The sequence below is a fragment of the Diachasma alloeum genome, unplaced genomic scaffold (genome assembly GCF_001412515.2).
Source record: "Diachasma alloeum isolate Michigan unplaced genomic scaffold, Dall2.0 Dall_scaffold_00197, whole genome shotgun sequence".
NCBI lineage: Eukaryota > Metazoa > Arthropoda > Insecta > Hymenoptera > Braconidae > Diachasma > Diachasma alloeum.
Window position 1 is genome coordinate 1,999,989 of NW_021680362.1, and position 22,826 is coordinate 2,022,814.

At 37.3% G+C, this 22,826-nt stretch overlaps 2 protein-coding genes across 3 annotated transcripts in view; one reads left to right on the plus strand and one right to left on the minus strand.

The window, feature by feature from the left end:
• The window catches only part of LOC107048798, a 49,836-nt gene extending 46,558 nt beyond the window's left edge, over nt 1–3,278 (plus strand). The window contains exon 3 of the mRNA XM_015272203.1: nt 1,623–3,278. Coding sequence (XP_015127689.1) covers nt 1,623–1,969 — 347 coding nt within the window. The 3' untranslated portion in view covers nt 1,970–3,278. The remainder of the gene's footprint in view (nt 1–1,622) is intronic.
• Nucleotides 1–22,826, minus strand: part of LOC107048795 (tudor domain-containing protein 1) — a 172,986-nt gene that overhangs the window by 58,858 nt on the left and 91,302 nt on the right. The gene's annotated exons all lie outside the window — the stretch shown is intronic.

Consider the following 22,826-nt stretch of genomic DNA (forward strand, 5'->3'; position numbering starts at 1 on the left):
CACGTTCCCTCTCCCCCTCCTCGCGCCGTCTGTTTACCTCCGAGTCTACTTCACCTCTCCCACCCCCTGCCAGCCCATACCTTCGCACTCATTCAACCTCTCTCCACCTTTTCTTATCATTTTTTTGTCCGTTATTTTCCATTCGCCTGGAGATCTCTCTATTCTTACTCTGGAGTGCACCTTTTACGGAGGTACTATAACGACTTCAACGATGTGCCAATGGTGAAAGGAGTAATGCAGTATTTTTCATGCTCAACATCAAAGGGGGTGTTTTGGATGAAGGAAATAAGAGTTGGTTTCCTTTTTTTCCTTCGTTCCTCCGTCATAATTGCCTGTTCGCTATAGACGAAAATAAATAAAGTAAAATTTATCGTGGAGTTGAGATGTTCGGGAGAGGTTGCATTATTTGGTGAGATTGGGGGGTCAGAATTAAATGAGTCGAGGGTTGAAAATGTCGTACATTGAGACAAACTGTTACTTTTGCCAAGGAATTATCTTGGTAGAACAATCTATTTTTTAGGAGGATATTTCTTCAGGCTAGGCATTCCCACGTGGTGGACAGTCATTCCCAGGTGGTCCATCTCGTAATATTACAATTATGTTAAATTATGAGATACTTATGCTACATGTGCACTTCACTAAAAAAAAATTGCTTTTGACAAGCATATTTACTAAGTGCAAGAAAATTTACTTGGCATTAACATGTCTTATGAAAATATTTATGTACATTTACTTGTGGCAAGTAAATTTACATAAATATTTCTCAGTGTTGAATGAACTCTGATGATAGAATGATAAAAAAAATAGAAAAAATCCTGAACTTTTTCAAGAAGCGTTTTTAATTGAGATTCAGAATGAGTTGAAAAAGTGGAAATTACAAATATCTGATTCGCTGTGGCAAATTATCTATTAGCTGTCATTTTCCTTGGTGGAGAACAAAACACTAACTCCTCATGGGAAATGACAGCTAGGTATCTCAATTTTCAAAACAGTGGTATGTAGCCATCGGCCATTTTCAGATGACGAAAGATGAAAAAAAACATCGAGATAACGTTCGAAAGATAGTACACCCGGGCCTTAAATAAATATTTTACTAAAGATGAAAGAAACGTGAAGTTGTTTTACATCGAAATATCTCGAAACTGCCTGACCGCTAATCTTTAATTCTGATTGGTCAGTATATGACATGAAGTTATTGACAAAAAAAAACACGCGGCATTTTCAAATTCTTTAGTGACATAATTTCAAATTCTTCAGTGGTAAATTTTTTTTTCACGTCATATATATTATATTTCACATGTATATATATATATATATATATATATATCATCGGTGAAATTAATAAATTCTGTCCTTTTATGGAGACCGATTATTTAAAAAAATTGAAGATAATTAATCGAAAATGAAAAATTCTTTATAGGTTCTTTTACTCTACTTCGCTATTCACTTCAATCATTAGTCGAATTCTCTTTGATTCATTATCAATATTTATAAGGTATTCATGAGAAAATAAAATTCAATGAATTCCATTTCTTCATTTCAACAAATGAATAGATCAGCGCGCGCATAGATCGTGTAAATAAAAATAAATGAAAATAATAAATTCTGTTTCTCGATTTCAGGTCGACCGGGTACAGATTACCCGGTCCTGGGTAGAGTGCCCTACACAAATTTCTACTGCGACGATCAAGAGTACCCCGGTTTCTTCGCCGACGTTGAGACCCGCTGTCAAGGCTGGCATTACTGTGATATTGACGGAAGACAGGCGACATTCTTATGCCCCAACGGCACACAATTCAGTCAGGCTGTATTCGTGTGCGACTGGTGGTTCAATGTCAGATGTGAATTGAGTCCAAAATTGTATGCCATCAATAGTAGACTGTATCAGCGTCCAACGGAGAGCCCAACACGACCGCATCGAGTCATCACCAAGGAGCTGCTCGAGAATATCTTCGTGAAGAGGAAATGAAGTCTCTCACTCCCTCCGGCGAATGGAAAAAAAAAATCTACCGATGCTTCTGCCAGTAGAGAGAGGTGGCGAGGGGGTTTAAGTAGTCAAGGGAATAAAGAGTTTTACTACTTGAAGAAGAAATTTAGTGGCAAAAAAACATGATGAGCTCTCCCTTATTTCTATCGAGCGAGATTTTCATTGCTGGAAGCGCCATTCAACCTCCCTGGGTTCTTAATACTTGATGAGGTCCCGGAGAGGAGTTTCAGGGATGCGAGGACGAGGGATTTCCTCCGTCGTTCTCCTCTTTTTGGTCAACGTGAGAGGTGGAGTGCTCTTATATCGGGTATGAGTTGTCATTTGTTCTCTTGTTGGGAACTCTGCGTGATTTGGCCCATGTTGGATGGGGGAATTGATTGGGATTTAGGTGGAGTGGGGAATATTTTTAAGATTCTAGGGGGTAAGATTAGGGTTCAGGAAGGTCGTGCGATACAGATTGGGGGGTTTTTGGGGAAAATTTCGCCAGTGGGAGGAAAGTTTTGAGATTTTTCACGTAATTGGGGATTTTTGGGGGATTATCGAGTGATCTTGAAATTGTTTCAACGCGAAAAATCCTCCTGTGCACGGGAATAAAGACGTTGCTGAGTTGTGTAGATTAATTTTTCTCTTTTACAAATGTTCGGGAAACGAAGAACAAGAAAAAAGAAGTAAAAGCAAACCAGAAATGAAAACAGTTGCCGACAGATTCTATTAACGATGGGCGAGTATAAAAAAAAAATCAACGGTAAAAAAAGAGTGCGGAGAGGGTGGGGGAGTGAATCACAGAGGTTGGCAACAGCGAATTGATATAGCCCTCGAGCAGATAATCCAAAACTAATTCAATCGTCCGGAATACCTGGAAAATTTAATTCCGAGCCGTCTAACTTTTATCAAGTTCCTGACGTGGCCCCTGGCGTGCCTCAGCGAGTATGGATGTGCCCCCGCATGGGGGAGAGTAGTGCACCCCACTTCTCGCGTACAAAAACTAGAGAGAGAAAGAGAGGGTGGAGAGAAAAAAAAATATCTGGTGAATACAACGGAACGGAGGCTCCATGCCAGTTGCAATTTCAAATTTAAATTGAGAAGAATTCAAAGTTCAAGCCATTTCATCTGGAAAATAATTTCTCAGGGGTATTTTGTCTTCCAGTGAATTATTGTCAATTTTCATCTTGAATTGTTTTAATTATAGAAAGAAAATGAATCAAAGTGCTGCAGTGGTATATTTTTTTAATGTAAAACAGATTGTCTTGCATTTAATGGTTGAAAACTGAATTAAAAAATTTGATGGAAGGATGTTTGTTTTGATCATTCGAAAAGAAGTGGAAGTATTTGTTTTTGTATTTGTTTTGTTGCTCTATGAATTCGATGAAGCAAATAAATTAATGAAAAATAATTTAAAACCTCAAGGTAAATCAATTTTAATTAATTCAAATAAACCATTTTTCTCGTTTATAAAGAACTTTTATAAAACAACATGAGAAAAAATTAGTTCTGCCAAAAAATTATAGGGGAGGATGGGGCAAAACGGCCCCCCCTCAATCGTCAATATTTTCCGATTCAATAATCCGATTGGGATGAGTTAGAGCTCGTTTTGAAGAATGAAAAATTATCTTCAAATTGAAGTTGAAACTGGGAATTTTCACAATGTCATTCACATGTTATTGACAATTGAAGGGGGGCCGTTTTGCCCCACCCTCCCATATGTTCTCCTGAGGAGATGTTTTGTCGTGCTGAATCAATTTAGTTGTAGACAACAAAGAACAATTCTATCAAAACATGATAATTCTCGTAGGAGTAATTGTTCTCGTGAGACATTTATATTTCTTTTGGGTACACCGGGAGAAATTCTCTAGAAAAATTTTAGGTCTAGCACGGAAAAGCGAGCGTAAAGTGACGGCCAGGGAAAGATTCCAGTGCTGGCACAGGAAATTCTAATGAGTAGCACGTGAATTTTTTCCGTTTTTGGATGAAATTTTTACAGAAATCCCCAGTAATTTTATCTTAACAGTACTAAAATTTTTCATAGCCAGTGTATTACGATTTTTTTTTAGTACCAGCACTAGAATTTTTCAAATATTCTCACGTGGAACACATAGTTTTTCAGCGGAGCAAATTTTTTCTCTCAGTATAAATCAAAATCAAATGACTCATCAAATTACCGAAATAAATCATCATCCCCCCCGGAAAATAAAATCCCCCATAAAAACTAAACATAAACCCCCAGCATTTCGATAACTTTTTTTATGCCCTCATTTATCGAAGTCTCAGGTGGCACAAGAGATATCTCAACATAGAAGTTTGAACGAGCCCTCGAATCACCTTTATATATACGTAATGTCCGCAAAGCCAACTCCCGCCGTTTATCCAAAATGCCCATAAACCGCACGACCCCTCCTCCTTCTCCTCCGCGCCCTCGCCGCACCGTCCCAGCCAAAACCCCTTTAGAAAAGCGTCACCAGAACAAAAATAAAAACCAAACAATTTTTATTCTCCCCTCCCCTCCCCCCTCGAGATAAAGAACGTACGTACGTGCAACCGGATGGAATCCATCAGAGAAGAAGGTAATCAGTTGAATCTGCAGCGGAAAAAGGCACCAGAAAGTCCCACTCTCTGTGCTGCATGTGCCTCAACCACTTTCCTAAATCCAATCTCCCCAACTATTCCACCTCTCCCTCCCCCTCCGGCTCTCCCCCTCTCCCTCTTCGCACCCCTTCAATACAGGTGAACCAGTCGACAACTGACGTTGGCCAAAACCCCACCTTTTCAATCTCTCTCCTCATTTTTCCAGCCCCAGAAAAATGTATATATTTTTTCCGATAAAGTTGAAATTCTCACATTTAAAAGTCACCCCGTCTGACTTGTCAAGTACCTGCACTACTTCAGACTTTGTGCGAGAGAAAAAAATACTGAGAAAACGCGCATCAGTACCGACTTGAAAAGAAATATTGCACCCTGTGATATTATCGATAACTTTTTCTCTCGGGTTTTGTTATGAAAAAAAAAAGTGAGGGAATATGAGAGTGGGAGAGAGAGGGAAAAGGTGATATAACTTTATCGTTTAATCGCAACGGCGACGAATGTCACTGGAGCCTGGTCCAGACGTCAATTGGGTTGGATAGGGAGGCAGGGGATAGGGGATTTGGGGAGAGTGTCAAGAGTAGTTTTTTTTCAAGTCTAAAGTGGCCATTTACTCCCAAAACTCGTCTAATAAAATTAGAATTTAATCCATTTGGAAGGGTATTACTAATTCATTAAGAAATGTAACATTATTTTTTGCTAGGGGACTATAGTAATCAAGTAATAAGTAATCAAGGACTACACTCGGCACGCTGGCAATTTACTGTTGAACAGAGTAATAATTGCGAGTCGGTATAGTAGAAAGTGGTACAATAAAAATAAAAATTAATTTGGTACGAGTAAAAAAGGGGTTTCGGTATGCTCCTCGATTACTATGTTTGCATTGCAATTTTTCATTTTATATTCCCTCCGTGTGGCTCCTCACTTATGAACAATTTGGTAATTTTTAACGCATTTTAATTCCACTGAAATCGTAAGGAATTTCGTCACTGAAAATTCAGAATTTCAGGGAAAAATTGATAAGAATTGTGAATTTCTGTTCAACTATTCCCTGAAATTGAGTAGAAATTAGGAAAACTCTGATGAATTTATTGGAAAATTATGAATTAATTGAAAATGCATCGTAATTCGACACCGAAAATTGAAACACTGAGAGAGAAATCTGAAGTTCGATTTACAATAAGAAAACAGTTGAGGCAGTTTTGGTGAACGATACGATCTTTTTTTGTATGCGACACATAACATTATAGTACCTTCACAAGCGTAATTTGTGCAAATCAAAATACAGTTAAACTAACCAAAGTTCAAAAGTAACCACGACAAATCTGTCGTGAGTAGAACTATAAAATAGTTGCAATGACTACATTCCACTGTAGTAATCACTTTTCCGGCCATAGTTACCGTAACCCATGCAAAATTGTTGAGGACTTTTTGACTATAGTTCGATGGTGATGGAATATAGTCAGAAGAATCATATTTTTCTCTCAGTGAATAACTTGAGAAATTATATTCATTGAATTTCCAGTGAAAACTAAAATTCCGTGATTTTAGCTCCTTAAATCGCGTTCAATGGCGCTCTCCCAAAAATTCCTAGTCAATTGTCAATGAAATTTCAATTTGTTTCTAACAATGTATTCTCGAAAAAATAAAAAATATTCTCCAAAATAGACTGGAAGAGAGGATTTCGGGAAAGTGTTTCAGAGTAGTTTTTTTTTCAAGTCTAATGTCCATTTCTCCCAAATCTCCCCTATTAAAATCAGACTTTAATCCATTCAGAAGCATATTACTAATTCATGAATCTACTCACTTATAAACAAAATGGAAATTTTAATCATATTTGAGTTCCACTGAAATTTCAAGTAATTACGTTATTGAAAATTCAGAATTTCAAGGAAAAATCAATGAGAACTGTGAGTTTCAGTTCAATTATTTCCTGAAAATCAGCAAGTCAGGAAAACTTCGGTAAAAATATTCGTGAATTTCCAATTAATTGAAAATTCATTGTAATTCGGCACTGAATACTCATGATTTCACCAAAAACTCAAATAGTTTGAGGAATTCAATGCTATTCCAAAATTTGTAATTTCATAGAATATTCAGTAGTAATACTACAAGTGCTTCAAAATTATCGGATATTTTCCGATAGCTTCGTTGCCTAGGAACAATTGTGTCAAATTTTGCAGGTTTAAAATTTCTGCAAAATTTGACAGTCGTTACTAGACAGGGAAGCTTGAGGAAAATATCCGATTAATTTTGAAGCACGAGTGGTATTTGACGGATTATTTTTCCACTCGGATTTCGGCCAAGCAGAGTGTAGTGAACAGCATCCGGATACATTTACACAGCCATACATTTACAACCCACTTTTTTGTTTATCTCTCCCACGGAATATCAAACCTGAAATGCGTTGATAGATGAGAAACATTTGAAAAGCGACTAGTGAATTTCCGTCGGAATTTTTTTAGAAATTTCGGAAATAAAACTGTTTGACAGCCTCAAATACTGCGCTCTGATTGGCTGAAATCTGAGTGAGAAAAATAATCAGTGAAATCTGAAATTTTCCGATTTTGCCCCCTCAAATCGTCTTCAATGTCTCTCTCCCAAAAATTCCTCCTCAACAAAATTTCCATTTCGCCGTCTCCCCCCGAAATTTCAATTTTTTCACCAGTGTATTTTCGAAACAATGAAAAATATTCTCGAAAACAGACTGGAAGAGAGGGAAAAGGTGATATAACTTTATCGTTTAATCGCAACGGCGACGAATGTCACTGGAGCCTGGTCCAGACGTCAAATGGGGTTGGATAGTGGTGCAGCTGGGAGCGGGAGGGTAGAAAGGGGGGGGGGCTTTGGTATGAGGTTTAAAACCCTCTGGAAATAAAGCCAAGTGACAAAGAAGGATATACGACAGGCTCATATTACGGCCCGACGCGTTTAATTACCACGTCCTTTAAGGGCCCCCCCTCCCCCCCGCCGCACAACACACCGAATTGAGCCGTAAAACCCCGGTACCGGAGCTGCACTGTGCCCCGTTTACGAGCGTTGCAAAGTTTTGGCTCTGCCATTCCGACCCCCCTCTCTCTCTCTCGCCGCACATCACCGGCAAAACCGGGCTCAGACCCTCTCTCGTCACTGGTTATGCTTCCTCGTCAGGTTCGCTCTTGGCTCCCTGGGGTTACTTATGAACGGGGGGCGGGGCAGGAGGGAATGGAGGATGAACGAGGGGGTTGCGGTACTGTTTTATCGGTTCTCGGGCATATAGAGTTGGAAAGTAATCTTCTTTAGTTGAGGTGAAAACCGGTAGACGCCGACTCTGCGGCGAGCGGAGATCGGTAACGAGTGGCGGGAAGGGGAAGGGGGATCTTCAATGGGGAATATGAATTTGGGGGAGGGGAGGGATTGAGGTCAGGGGAGGGGAGGGAATTTTTATATTTCGGGGAGACGAATGGTGCGGAGTTTTTGGGGAGATGTTGGAGGTTTAATTTGCATGTGGAGATAAAGCTGGGGAAAAATTATTGAAGAACTCGGGGGATTGCGGAGGGAAATTCTGGTCTGGGTGTTTTTACTATGACGGTGATACTGTGTGCGTTTTTTATTTTGGATTAAGGGAAGAAATGTGGAAGAGACGGAGCTTTCTCCGCTTGCTGAAATAGGTCATTTCATTCGTGATTATTATTTTCACTTTATAAAAAGTATTCATAGTATTTTATTTTTATAATGTAGTTGGTAATATTTACTCATAATATTTATGCCGGAGAAGGTAAATTGCTGCAGAGAGGTGACATTTTGAAACTACCATTGAGAATATAACTTGAATTATCATTTTTTATGAATATTTATGAAGTGACGGTACTGTATTTTAAGCAATAAAATATAGCACCGCCACTTCAGCAAAATTTTAAGCAATTTCATAATTGAAAATTCACAATTTCATGAAAAAATCGATGGAGACAGTAAATTTTAGTTAAATATTCCATGGAAGCTCATTGAAATCAGGAAAATTCACGTGAATGTCTTCTTGAATTTTGAATCATTTGAAAATTTAGAGTCATTCAGAAATTTCATGATTTTTTGCTCCCAAAAAAGCCAGTTCTGTGCTCAACGAAACAAAATCCCCCAACACGAAGTATTATCCATTAAACTTTTTCTCTCCGTGTGAAAATGACGATTGAAAATGCACTACCGTCAAATTCAACTACCAGTAATTCCCCATAAAATGTCCCATCCGCCAAAATGAAACATCGAACGAACGAAAAATCGTTCAGAAACTACCCAAAATAACCCCCCCACATTTTCCCATTTTCATAATCAATTAAAATCCCAAATACACTGTTAAAAATTTTTGTCTGAAATTTGGGAAAACTTTTACAGTAAACTTAAACTGGTACTTCTTTCAACTTTTTTTTCACATTTTGGATATTTTTATCGAATTCAATTATCACAGAAATTTGAAGGAATTTAGTAATTGAAAATTTAAAATTTTGTGGAAAAATCAAAGAGAATTGTAAATTTTAGTTCCATTTTTCCCTGAAAATAAAGAGAAAACCTGAAAATTCCAGAATATATTTACTGGAATTTTCAACCTCAAAACCTGAAAATTCCGGTCAAAGTATTCGGGAATTTTCAGGACAGTGACGCTGAATGCGATTTAGGAGGAAAAAATCATGAAATTTCAGATTACACTGAAAATTCAATGTAGTTTGGAACTGAATATTCATATTAGATTAGAAATTCAAATAAATTAAGAAATTCTCGTCTTTATGCTGCTTAAAATTCAGGAATTTTACTGAATCTTCAGTGAAACCTTGAATTTCACGATTTTTTTCCCCTAAATTGCATTCCGTGTCACTGTCCTGAAAATTAGTAGTCAACTGTCCATGGAATTTCATTTTTTTCCTAACAGTAAACTTGCTTTCCTGCTAATAAACCCGAGGCACCCGGAGGGCAGGCATCGCACCAGACAACGGTTAATCAATGGGCTTGGATAAGCACCGGAAAATCCAGCATGCGTTGATTGACAGGGCAGTGCGGTCTGGCAGGAGCTCGAGGCTTCCCCAAAACAGTCAAAAACAAAAGAAAATGAAACGAAAAAATAAAAATCAGTATCTGCACCGTCAACATTTCGAGTATTCCCCCGCTTTCAAGAATTTCGCGCTTTGTTTACGCGAACGAAAATAATTGTTCAAAACGATTTGTACGTAAAAAAACGGCTTGAAAAAGGTTAAACACGAAATATAAAATGAAAATAAAAAAAAATCTCTGCAATCACGCGCCGATGAGTCTGATCGAGTGTGTATCGGATTTGGGGATGCTCCGCCCCACTGATTTTTACGTTTATTTATCCGCAAAAAAAAACAATTTCCACTCACTTCCGCCCCTTCTTCGTACCCTCTTTTTATTTCCACTCGCGGTACTCGAGAACTGCCCGCTTTTTGCCTTCAAACCATGTTTTATTTTATAAACAAGTGCATTGGGCACAGGGTAGACGAGTTGAAATAATTCATTCTGCTGCGAGCACGATTAAAACATTTTATGTATCATTCGATTGTGCTGGGGCACTGGGTTTTTGTAATTTATTTTTCATTTATTGTTTCGTTTTTTACCGTGCTTTTTTGTAGTCAGGAATAATTGTTTTGAATAATCATCCCTCGGGCGAGCATCAGCAGCTGCCAACGACGGTCCTTTGCAAATTTCGGGATTAACCTCCCGGCTAATTTGAGAATATTTTTTTTCAGTTGCAATTGGAGTATTGGAGTGGGAGTTTTATTTCGATTTGTGGGAATGGAAATTTAATCGGGAATGTGAATGAAATTTTATTCACATTTCGGATGTTTTAGAGCGATGCTGAGATTAAATTCATTGTGAATAATTATTCTGGTGTTAATTGGATAATAAAATTAATTTTAAAAAGGAGGGAAGAATTTTTTTTTAATTATATAAATTGAGGCAGAGTGAATGATTTACATATTGGCGTCTTGATAATTTGACGAATGTCATGAAATACAACTAAGGAATTATTAGTGAATGAAGGCTTAATAATAGGTGACATATTGTTGGAATAAAATTGGAATTTCATGGACAGTTAACAAGTATTTTTCAGGAGAGGGACATTGAATTCGTTTGACGAAGAAAAAAATGATTAAATTTTAGATTTCACTGAAAATTTGTGAAATTCCAAGTATTCATTTGAATTTCCCAAATTTCTATTCATTTTCATATAATAATTGATGGAATTATTCTATGAAAATTGATGGAATTTTTAATTTTCAATGATAAAATATCGTGAGATTTCAGTAAAACTATTCCCCAACATTTTTAACAGTATAAATAAATGCTGAAAATAATAAACTGATTGCGGTGTCACATGGATAAAATACAATGGGAAAAATTCAGAATGTCATCAGAATTTCCACTGAAAAAATCCATGAGATGAGGAAAATTGCGCGTTTTTCCTGCGAAGAGCACAGAATTTTTTTCTTTTCCGCCGTCAATTGTTCATGAATTCTTTGTAAATTCAATTATCCAGCGAGAATCCTGAGATCTGTGTGATTCGTCTCTGCACAGGGAAAAAATAAAGGAAAGGACTGACGAAATGACACTGGAATAGAATAATTCGCAAGTTTCTATTATTTCTCGCGTGAACGAATGCGGAATATTCTAAACATTCGCAGCGTTTTCCTTATTCAATTGGCACTACTAATGGACAACTGTACAATTCAATTAATGTGACAATTGTGTATTCCATTAAAATAGCAATTTCGTTGTTTTAATCCAAAAACTCATCATCACGAATAACAATTGCGTAAGAGTTTTTTTACTTTCAATAAAATTCAATTCCCCCCTCACCGCTTCATTACTTCAGAGTGAAATTTAATGTCTAAATAATCTCACCCAATTTCCCCACGATAAACCACTCTATTAGAAATTTGAGGTCGGAAATTGACAAATAATTATTCAACAAATCCAAACACGTTTTCGAGGGCAGTATTTGCGGATAGATTTCACTCGCAAGAGTAATCCCGTAAAGACGGTGTGTAATTTTTCGGGGACACTCTCATCCTTCCGCACGACTCGATATACCAGCCTGACTGACCTGGAAGTGGCTATACGTTTTTATTAAACTCAACGACGTGTTCGACTTTCACGGATTAATGTGACGAAGTTTTTTTTGCGAGAATATGCTCGCACGTGTGAGTCATCAATACGATATATTTGGAGTGTATTTGCGGATGTGGGCCGAAGGACCATCAGGTTGAGCCAAATGTGAACTTGGGAATTAATATTTCGGGAGTAATAACGATCTGACTTGATTAATGTCAAGTTTTGTGGAACTCGCCTTTGCAATTCAAATTTATGTGCTAATCGATTTTTGTGAATTATTAGTCATCAACTCCGAAAATTCTTCCATGAAAGGACAATATCACAAAATTTTATATAAAAATAATTAGCAGCTGAAGATTTCAGTTTTATTATGTAAAAAAATTAATAGAAATTGGGAAAATTCGAATAAATATGGTGAAGCTTTTGGAATTAATTAAAAATCCAACATTGGTGCTGGATATCCATATTTTTATTGAAAATTTTGGTCTCCTGCTGCCCAAAAAAATGAAATCTCATGGAATATTTAGTAAAATCTTGAATTTTGATTCTCTTTTCCCCTAACTGTCACATTAATTAGATTGCTCATTGGCTCGTCAGATACTGTCGACAATTTTCGCTGCAATTTCCGGTATATTTCTCGGAATTTTGAAATGCATTAAAATTCCATTGAAAACCCAAGAAATTCCGTCATTGAAAATTCAAAATTTTAGGAAAAAATCAACGGAAACTGTTAATTTCGGCAAATAACAAATGACTACAAAACAAACAAGAAAATACGGGAGACTTCGATGCTCGTCCAAACCGGAAGTGAAATCCACGCATAGGAAATGCGAAATCATAAAAAAGCGGAATAACAGCTGTTTCCACGACGAATTGTCAAAGTCGTGGAGGCCTCCAGTTCACTGACCTTGGAGTACCCACCGGAGGATGAGCAACGACCTTGCCGAGGGGAGAGGAGGGAAGAGGGGGAGTGAGAGGCCACCAGTAGGCCTGAGTCGGTGAAAGCCCGTTGAGCAAGCGACTGTACACACTCTTGTCGCCTCAATTTCCCGAATAATACTTTCAGCCGCCCCAGATCAATGCGCTTTCAACTTCCGGTTGGTGTCATTATTTAAGCGTTTTTTTAAACAAAATAGAATTAATATATCAGTAGCGAAGTGGTAAAACGATTTAAGTCGACTTATCTCCCAATTGAGTGTTTGAGGAATATTTCCGAATCTAAGGGAGACTGCGAAATTTTCGTAATTTCATTTGTTGTAGCTCTCAATTGGCTCTACAAAAAAGGTTACAACAAAAATTTTGCTAGCTCCCTTAGATTTCGAGATATTCATTGAAAATTGGTCAATAGTCAAAATTGACTTGTATCGTTTTACCACTTCGCTACTGATATATATTTTTTTCTTTCTTGAAAATTCCTTTTTAACGCAAAAAATATAATATTAAATGCTCCTGTTTGGAGAAAAAAAAACTAAAGATATTGTTATCGAAACATTATACATAAATTTACAGTATTAAAGTTTATAAAAAAATTCCAGATATAAAACTTTAACTTTTTTATAAATCTGTTTTTTCATGTAATTAACGGTAAATAAATGCATGTACTGTTGAATAAAAAGATGGTTAAGCCAACAGACTACTTCCGGTCGACATTCCTTTTTTACCAACTTTTTCTGAGCGCATGAAAAATTGAAAATAAAACGTTACAATATTTACCATTGGAGAGTAACAAAGGGACAAAGTGAGAGTTTACTAAAAATAAAAAATATAATTCGTTAATTTGTTTATGTACTGATTTTTTTAAGTAAAATAATGTAAATACTGTAAATAATCTTGTGTTATTGAATGAAAACTCAATTGATTCATGAGAATTAATAGACGTCAGAGAAAATAGTCAATATATTCTTGAACTTTGAATTAATTGAAAATCCCAGGTAATTTGGCACGGAATTCTCGTGTTTAACTGATGATTAAAATAAGTATGAGAACTCTTGTCTTCCCGCTGCCCAATAATTTGGAATTTCATTGAATTTTTCAATTAAATGTAAAATTTCATAATTTTTTTTTAAACAGTGTATCATTCCCTCTCCAGAATCCGCAGGAATTTATCTCTTCATGAATGTAAATATCAAAGAGTATATTTATGTCAGTCACAGCAGTAAAAAAATCAAATTGAAGGGTACAAAAATCATGCACCTATCGCGTTTTGAAAAAAAGGGATTTCATCGAAATAAAAAAGAAAATGGAATATTTATTCAACGGCCACTGATAGCGTATGGGTAGTACCGTAGCGCATGAAACCCACGGGATAAAGAGTGATGAGACAGAGCTGGGTATACGCATCGATGACAAGAGCATGACACTTGTCTGGTCGAGTGTTTCCCTTCCAGCGTCCTCGGATTATCCACGGTTTTAAACTCCACCACGACTGACCGTGTGTTCACCCTCTTCCCCTCCAACAATTCCCTCCCAACGTCACCCCTCATCACCCGAAGGTTTCAAACAGCCCTCGCGATAATAATAGGCGGATGATTTTTTTTCTCTACCCCTTTCAAATGGTAAATAAGCGTAAACTCAACAAAACAAAAATACTGGACGAGAAAAAAAAAAGTTGTAAAGTTATAAACAGATGATAGTTTTTTATCGTTCAGACGAGGGTTCTGGGATCCAGTGGTACGTAACATTTACACGTGATTTAATATTTATACCGTGAAAAAACTATTTCAAACGTGAACTTATGCACGAAGAGGAGTGGATGATGAAAATTGTTCTAGAGATGTGGGTGAAAATTAAGGGGACATGGAAATGCAATGAAATTGTTCTGTTTAGGGGAAAAATGGTAAAATGGTTTTTTCTCTCACAAAGTGTGTAACATTTACACGTGATTTAATATTTATATCATGAAAAAAATATTTTGAACGTGCACTGAGAGAAAAATATAATTCTTCTGACTATATTCCATCTCCATCATATTTTAAACGAGCGCTGAGCGTGGTCACTAGATGGATACCCATCCATCCGCGCGGGAAGACCTCGGGAAAGAAACACTGTTCGGAAAAACTGGAAAGAGCATTTGGGAAAAACAAATATGCGGAAAAAACGGAATGAATTATGAATGAATTAAACGTGAATTTATACACAGGGAGGGATGTATAACAAAAATTCTTCGATAGGTGTGGGTGAAAGTTAAGTGGAATTGTCAATGTAATAAAATTGCTCCTCATGTAGCGGAAAATGTTATTTTCTTAAAGCAAAAAATTATATTTACGATGTTCAGCAGTTTTTTTTCTCTCAAAAATCTGCGTTGACCACAACTTAGACTTAAGACACTCGATGGAAAAATTTCTGGTATATTTCTCGGAAATTGTTTTTCCAGTGACATTTCCACTGAAATTTCAAAGAATTTCGTCCTTTGAAATTCGTAATTCGATGAAAAAATGAATGGAAATTGTAAATCGGACTTCAATTATTCCATGACAATTACTACCAACGAGGACAATTTCTGTAAATACATTCCAGAATTTTCAAACAATCCACAAGTCAGCGTAATTTTGTATTAAACATCCACGTTGTTATTGAAAATTCAAGTAAATTAAAAAATTTGTCTTTCTGCTGGTAAAAAATATGGAATTCCATTAAATTTCCCCTAAAAACGAAAATTTCTTATTTCCCCCTGAATCAAATTCAATATCTCTCCCCAGAAAACTTCTGCCCAACTCTCCCCACACTGAGAAAAAAATACAACTATAATAAAATATAATTTACATAAAAAACCTAAAATATAAATCCAATCAAATTGATTTCATACAAACCAATCCCAAAACGTCACTGCAAAATCTCCCTATAAATTCTTACCTGAACCATATTCAATTGGCAGAATTATATATTTCTCTTGACAAAACAAATTTCCAACCAATTTCCACCAACGCGTCATAAAAGCCAAATTTTCCCTCCCTTCGCCCCAAAAATCCCTCAGAACCCCCCAAAACCCCGCCATTCCCTCAATTCCCCGCCGATCACCTCCGGCATCCCCAATAATCCTCCCCCTATTCCTCCCTAACCCCCGAGATGCCCCCCCGAATACCCCAGAAACACAACAATTGTTAGTCGAAAACCTCTCGCTGCAGTACCCATTTCTCTGAAACATTGCACACGTCTGTTCCTCCCTCCCTCTCCCCTCCCCACTCCCGCACAAGGTACAATTTCGATGAGTACGGACAGTCGATAATGTCTATAGACGAGTGGCAACAGAAGGATCGGAACGCGCGAAATCACAGAAACACGTGTTTACCGGTGAAACCAGGGGGAGAGGGTTTAGATGCATTGCGATCGACGAAGAGAAAGGAAAGCGTTTGAATGCGATTAAGCCAGCGGAGCATCGTTGGATACTGTTTGGGTTATAGTACCCTCTCTATGCCCCCCCCCCGCCCGCCGCTCTTCCCTCGCCCCCTGGGATTGCCCAAAACACACGTATATACCGAGAGCGTCAGCCAGCACAAACCCAAAAGCGTTTTCGCATCTCTCTGACGCTCCAGCTATTAATTAACCGATGCTTCGGCAACTAGCGGTTTTGTATCATCGGAAAGAGTAACAGAGAGGTGTATGAGGAGAACGAATACGAGGGGAGTGAGGGGGAAGGGAGGGGGCGGGTGGGGGTGCAGGGGAATCCCTCTGAATGGTAGTAGAAATGCAAGCGGGGTATTATTTCGTTACATTGCACACGTACTAACCCAACTAGCAAAGGATCGTTTTATCACAAACTTCCGGCCCGATGAGTACGTCTGTAACCGAGGCAATGGAAACTGTAGTGCGTTTGAACGGTACAGCCGTAGCTGTCTATGTTTAGCCAGCTGTACACGGGGAATAATGCGCATATGTGTTGCCTTGATGTTGAGTGGAGGGTATCTTTGAGATGTTAGTGGATGATAATTTGTTTTTTTTTTCGGGTTCTTCGGGAGGAATTTGTGGGAGAGTGGTCAAGCGGTCTTCAGAGCTTTCTTCGGGGTCAAAGGGAATGATAAGGGGGAATGGTGATTTTGAATTATTCAATGGGCGGGGGTGTGGGGGAATGTGAGAAGTTTTGAATTGCAATTTTTTTGGGGGAAAAGGAGGGAAGGAGTCGCTTTTTTTGTTGGGTGACTGCACTCGGCTCAGGATTTCAGAATTCACTGCGGTAATTGAGGATATAAAAGTATCTTTTGCAGTTTGGCGCTGGAGATTCAACCATTTTTAATCAGCAGATTTAAATTTATCAATGTTCAGCGTCATTCAAACTACATTTTACACAGAATTAGTATTTTTGAAACATTCGTTGTTTATAAATAAGTGAAATTATTAAAACGTTCGGAAAGGCGAGACAAAATTTGGAATATGAATAACGATTGCGAACAAATGATTTTATGACGCACGATTTATTGTTTATAAATTATTTATAGAAAATTCACTTTTTAAATTATTTCATCAATTTTCCACCAAATGTAAATTTTCTCATTTTTTTAATCAGCTTTAGAAAATGTTTTTTAACGGTTCAATATTGAAATTCAAATTCAAATCTGCAAAGTTGAAATAATAAAATCATTGTAAAATGTCTGCAAAGTTAGGGTCAAATGAGGCTTAAATGAAAGCTCTGACGTTCGACTAGGCTAATAGAAAAAATTATTTTTCAGATATTTCTTTCTTGGAACAGGTATTACATACTTGAACAAAATTTCAAAATAAATGAGATCTTACGGTGAATATCAATTATTTCTTCTTGAGATACACTTACTTAATTCAAATAAAACAGTCCATGGCGTCAAGTCACACGTATTCACCACAAAAATGGCAAAGTTCTATTTTTTTAAACTTAATATAATCTCCAGTCGAGCAAATTTTAGCTTTCATGAATTGATCGAAAATTCGTACCTAGGAGATGATTACATTGAGGAATGAATTGAATGTTGTTTTCTTGAATGAAGCCGATGTTTAAATTAAGCTTTCCGTACATCACATTGAACGAAATTTCTGCTATCCAAGTTTGTGTTGAATTGCCGTAATCTGTGATTCTGTTATTATAAACTAATGCGATTTTTTAGTCAGGAAATATAAACTTCTTTCAACTCAACGGCATCTTACTACAATCTCAAAGCTTTTTCCGCGTATCAATATTCATCCTGATTCGACATACGTAAAGCTCACTTCAATTATAATTTACTTGGAATAACGTATGATCGTGTTGATTGAGATAACAACGTATTTAGTCATAAGCATAATTTTGATTTTTGAGTAAAACCAACGAATTTCTAAAGTTAGCAAACTTTGTGCTAGAAAGAAATCAAATACTCTCATTATTGCGACAAATAAAAGAAACTTCAATTCTAGAGAAGTTCGATTTCTCCCAATCAAATGTATCTCAAGAAGCGACAACTGGTGTTCACTATGAAATCATGTTTATTTGAAAATTAACAATCAAATGATAGATGGTTCTAATAAAATTCTCTTGATAAAATTATTTTTTTCTCTCAGTGTACCAAAATAGCATTACAAAAAAGCAAGTAAGCATTGCAGGGGGGAAAAAATAGCCAATGTACTTGCATATACTTAATTCACTCATAATTAACAAATACTAAATATTTTGTGTAATCACATCAACCTGAAGCCATAACTTTAATAAATAAACGAATAAATAATTTTTATCCGAATCTCCTGTAAAAAATTACGATACCGTCACTTCAATTTTCTAAGTCGATTCCGTAATCGGCGAGTGACTTATGAGTTCCGTAATTTTTACTGAACATTTCTCTCCGTGTAGTGATGATAATAATTGTTCATCTCGTATCGTTTCATTGATTTATGTTTCGTTGTCCTGTGTCTTTCATGATTTTACACAAGTATAAAATAAATTGTTCAGTCTAGTGGAGACATAGGTGCAAGCGGGAAAAAGAGAGACTGAGATAGAGAGAAATGCTGGCCAGTGATTTTGCACTTGCCTGGAAAATCGTGTAGTTACTGCGCTCAAAAGGATTTACAGGTCCTTCGACGAGTCTCACTCACTTTTTTTTTCGATCCCCGTGGTACGTGCCAGTGGACACGACCCCTCGGCTTACCATGCACACTGAACAGTTTGCACATAATACGGCTTTCTTCCAACACGTTCTATGTACACATTCTGGGTAAGGTTGAGTATACGTGGGCTGGAGGTTAGAGGATGGTATTTCGTTGGAAAAGCCCAGTGGATGCACTTGCGGGGGAATCGAGAGTTGAGACTGTAAGTGGAATTGTGTACTAAAGGTTAACGAGTTATTTGCATTCAATGGATGAGCGATTGATCGATTTTTTTGATGAGGAGAGGGGGATTTTGAACGAATGAAACGATCATTTTGACGATTTTTTGGGGGCCTCTGAGGTTGCGAAGAAATGCGAGTGAAAGAATGCAAAAGGCAATTGGGGTTTGATATATTTTGGAGAATTTTGAAGAATTGTAATTTCATGAAACAGAACGTGTCAATGATTTATTCTTCAGTGATTTGTTGGTTAATACTGGACACTAATTAGAATGGCCCTGATAATCACTGATTTTTTTTCTCTGGAAGTCAGTGCCGTTATCGTCAATGTCCCAGGTAATGCCACTAGAAACGTACCGTGTCTTTAATGAGGGTCAAATAATTATGTTTTTTTCATAATTCGTCAAATCAACGCATCAAATAGACAGTGAATACTCTTTTTCATCATTGGAGATTGATATTCCCTCAAATGAATGTTAAATAGATTAATATTTACGATTTACGAAGAATAAAAAATTCACTTTGCACCGAGATTATTTGTGTACTCTTTCTCGGTAAATTTTAAATTAGCGATGATGTCACTGAAAATTGAGGACAATCACTGAATTTTACATTTACGAGTACCAAATAATTGAGAATAAATTTTTTTCTTCTCGTATACCCTTTAGAGTCTTTACGATTTGTTCCCTTCCCACCCCCCAACCACCTGTACCGCATTCGCCGAAGGACAAGGGAAAACCTCATGTGAGGGAAAAACCTGCCCAGGTACAGTCGTCTCTTGCGAGACTCCCGCTCGACAATGAAACCGTGAGATTTAGAGTGTCACAAATTTTGGCCCCCCCGGCCGGGAATCGAACCCGGGTCTCCCGCATGCCAATCCCACACTCCAACCACACAGCCACCGCCGTCGGTAATAATTGGGAATAAATCACTTAAAAAATTTTCCGTTGAATTTTCTGATAAACTTTTTGGAAATTTTCAGCTATAATACCCCAAGACCTTCAAAATTATTGGATATTTCCCGAATGTTTTGTTTCATAACAACGAGAGGAATTTTATTGCAAAACTGATTCCGATCGTTGACATGCAGGAAAACTTGAGGGAAATATCCGATGAATTTTGAAGGTCGAGGGGTATTCGGAGGACAATTTTTTCAATTCTGATTTTGGCCGATCAGGGTGCAGTGTTCGGGGTTACGGGACACATCTCACCAAAATGTGAGGAATATCTGTCAAATTCGTAGAAAACAATTGACAGGTTACAGGGAAATTATCAGACTGATAATTTCCCTGCAGCCGGGGAAATTATCAGTCTAAAACGCGTCACGGTATCCCGAATACTGCGCTGTCATTGGTCAAAATCAGAATTGAGGAAATTGTCAGCACCATTTAGTTCCACTGAAATTTCAAGGAATTGTATCATTAAAAATTCAGAATTTCACAAACAATTAATGCGAATTGATAATATCACTTCATTTATTCCCTGAAAATGAATATAAATCACTAAAATTCCGATGAATATATTCTTGATCTTTCAATTAATTGAAGATTCAGTATAATTTTACACTGAATATTCATGGTTTCGTTAAAAATTTATATACGTCGAGTAACTATCGTCTTAATGCTACTAAAATTTTTGGAATTTCATGGAATTTTCAGTGAAATCTCAAATTTCATGATTCTTGTTTCCGAATGGAACTTTTGTTTTTGACCGATTTTACGATTTTATAATTTAGATTGCAAATCGTCTGGAATGTTATTAAACGTGAAGAAATTACATTTTTAGGGTCATGTCTGTATGTAGGTATGTGACTTGTTCTCCTAAATGGCATTCAGTGTCACTCTCCTGAAAATTACCAGTCGATTGTCCATACAATTTCAATTTTTTTCCAATAGTGTCCCTGAACGTTGCTAGAAATTTTTTGAAAATCAAGCAATAGTTGTACTTGAATTCTCAATGTTGTGAATTTGAATTCACTTTAAGATCGAATCCTTCATAGAATCTCTCATTCAAATTGAAAATTCATTGGAAATTGGATTTTCCAGATGAGATTATCACTGATATATCGATGACATCTAGAATTTTCAAATTCATTGCGGAAATTGAACATCATATCCACCTGAATTTTCAATGGATTAAAAATTCAGGAAAAAGTTGCTTCAATTTCCAAATTATTAAACAATTTTCATTACCATGTGGACCTGAAAATTGCAATTTCATTGAATACTCCAGAACGCAACTGATTTTTCAATATTAAAATACACGAAAATTTCGTGTGAATGAGTGATTGTTAAAACATCAAGATTTTTAACTAGAAAATTTCAGGAGTAATTTTCTGACAGTGTGAAATATCAGCCGAAAAACTGAACGTCAGATTTTTATCTCCTCACAGACAAGTGTGTGACACGGAGAGAAATTTTTTAGAAAAATTCTAGTGCTAGCACGGGAAAAGAGGCGCAAGTGACGGCCTGGAAAAAAATTCCAGTGCCGGCACTAGAAATTTTATTGGGGAAAACGTGAATTTTTCCCCGTATTTCTGTGAAAGTTTCACAGAAATCCCCAGAAATTTTACCAGAAATACCAAGAAATTTTATCTTAACAGCACTAGAATTTTTCACAGCCGGTGGATTGTGATTTTTTCCAGTACTCGTACTAGAATTTTTCTAGAAAATTTCTCTCCGTGTAATACCACGTGTAATATCCCTCAACCCCGACAAGATGAATAATACAGGATATTCTCACGTCCTCAGTGTTGAAGATTTGCGGGGGTTAGCTGTCCGTACAAGTTGAGTCCTGTGTTGGCTTGAAACGCGGGCAAGCACAGCGCCTCTGACGTATACCCAAGACTCGAAGAGCCGCCACGCAAGGCGACGTACGGTTAATTAGGGTCTCGACAGACGAACCAACTCTCGAGAAAAGCCAACGGTGAATATACCCACCTCCTTCACCTCTCTGCCCGTCCCCCCTTCCGCCCCTCTGTTCCAGTGAATAACAGGAGAGGAGGGCTCAACTGTATAACGTAAATGCGTCATCCAGGGTGAATGAGAACGTCGAACTTCGAAACTAGCAGAGTCCATCGGGGCTCGGGGGAGAGGGGGGGAGGGGGTATTATGGGGGTGGGTCAGTTGTGCGTGGATGAAAATGCGTCTGGTTCCAGTTGCCTCCAGAGAGAGCCCAAGAAACTACTTAGGAAAGATTGTATCCGGTTTCCAATCGGGCTAACAACGAAAATTTGCATTGGTATTACCACTTGGAGCACAAACCACTGGCTCCTCTGCATTTCTACTTGCGCAGGAGAATCATTTCAGGGGAGAATGAAAAGCAAATCGAAGGAGGGTCTCAGGGGGTGGGTGGCAAATTTTTTCTTGCAGTGTCAGACTGGAATATTCTTGTCTCGGAAAGCAGAACGTTGCGCGAAGTTGTGTCGGATTTATCGGAACTGCCTGACCCCTAATGCTTAATTGCGACGGGTGAAGGGGTCGCGTGCTGCTAGTGACTAAAGAAATATGAGGTATTTTCGAAGTCTTCAAACGCATAACATTCTTTGTGGTATAATTTGTGATTTTGCTGTGTTTATTATGTGTGGAATTGATTCATTCTTCTTTCTTGGGGTTTTATTCATTATGTACTTTCGTGATCCCATGGATTTCAATTTCTTAAATTTGTTTGAAGTAACAGAATTTGATTGTCTTCCATTTCTTCATGCGAATATTCATATTTTACCGGAAATTAGGGGCAAACTGCAGAAATTTTTTATATGCACTGAAATTTTGAAGGGTTTTGTCATTGAAAATTTGAAATTTTACGAGAAAATCAACGAAAACTGTAAAATTGAGATTAATTTTATTATAAAAATTTATAGAAATCATGAAAATTCGGGTTTATCGGGGAAAAAAATGAAATGT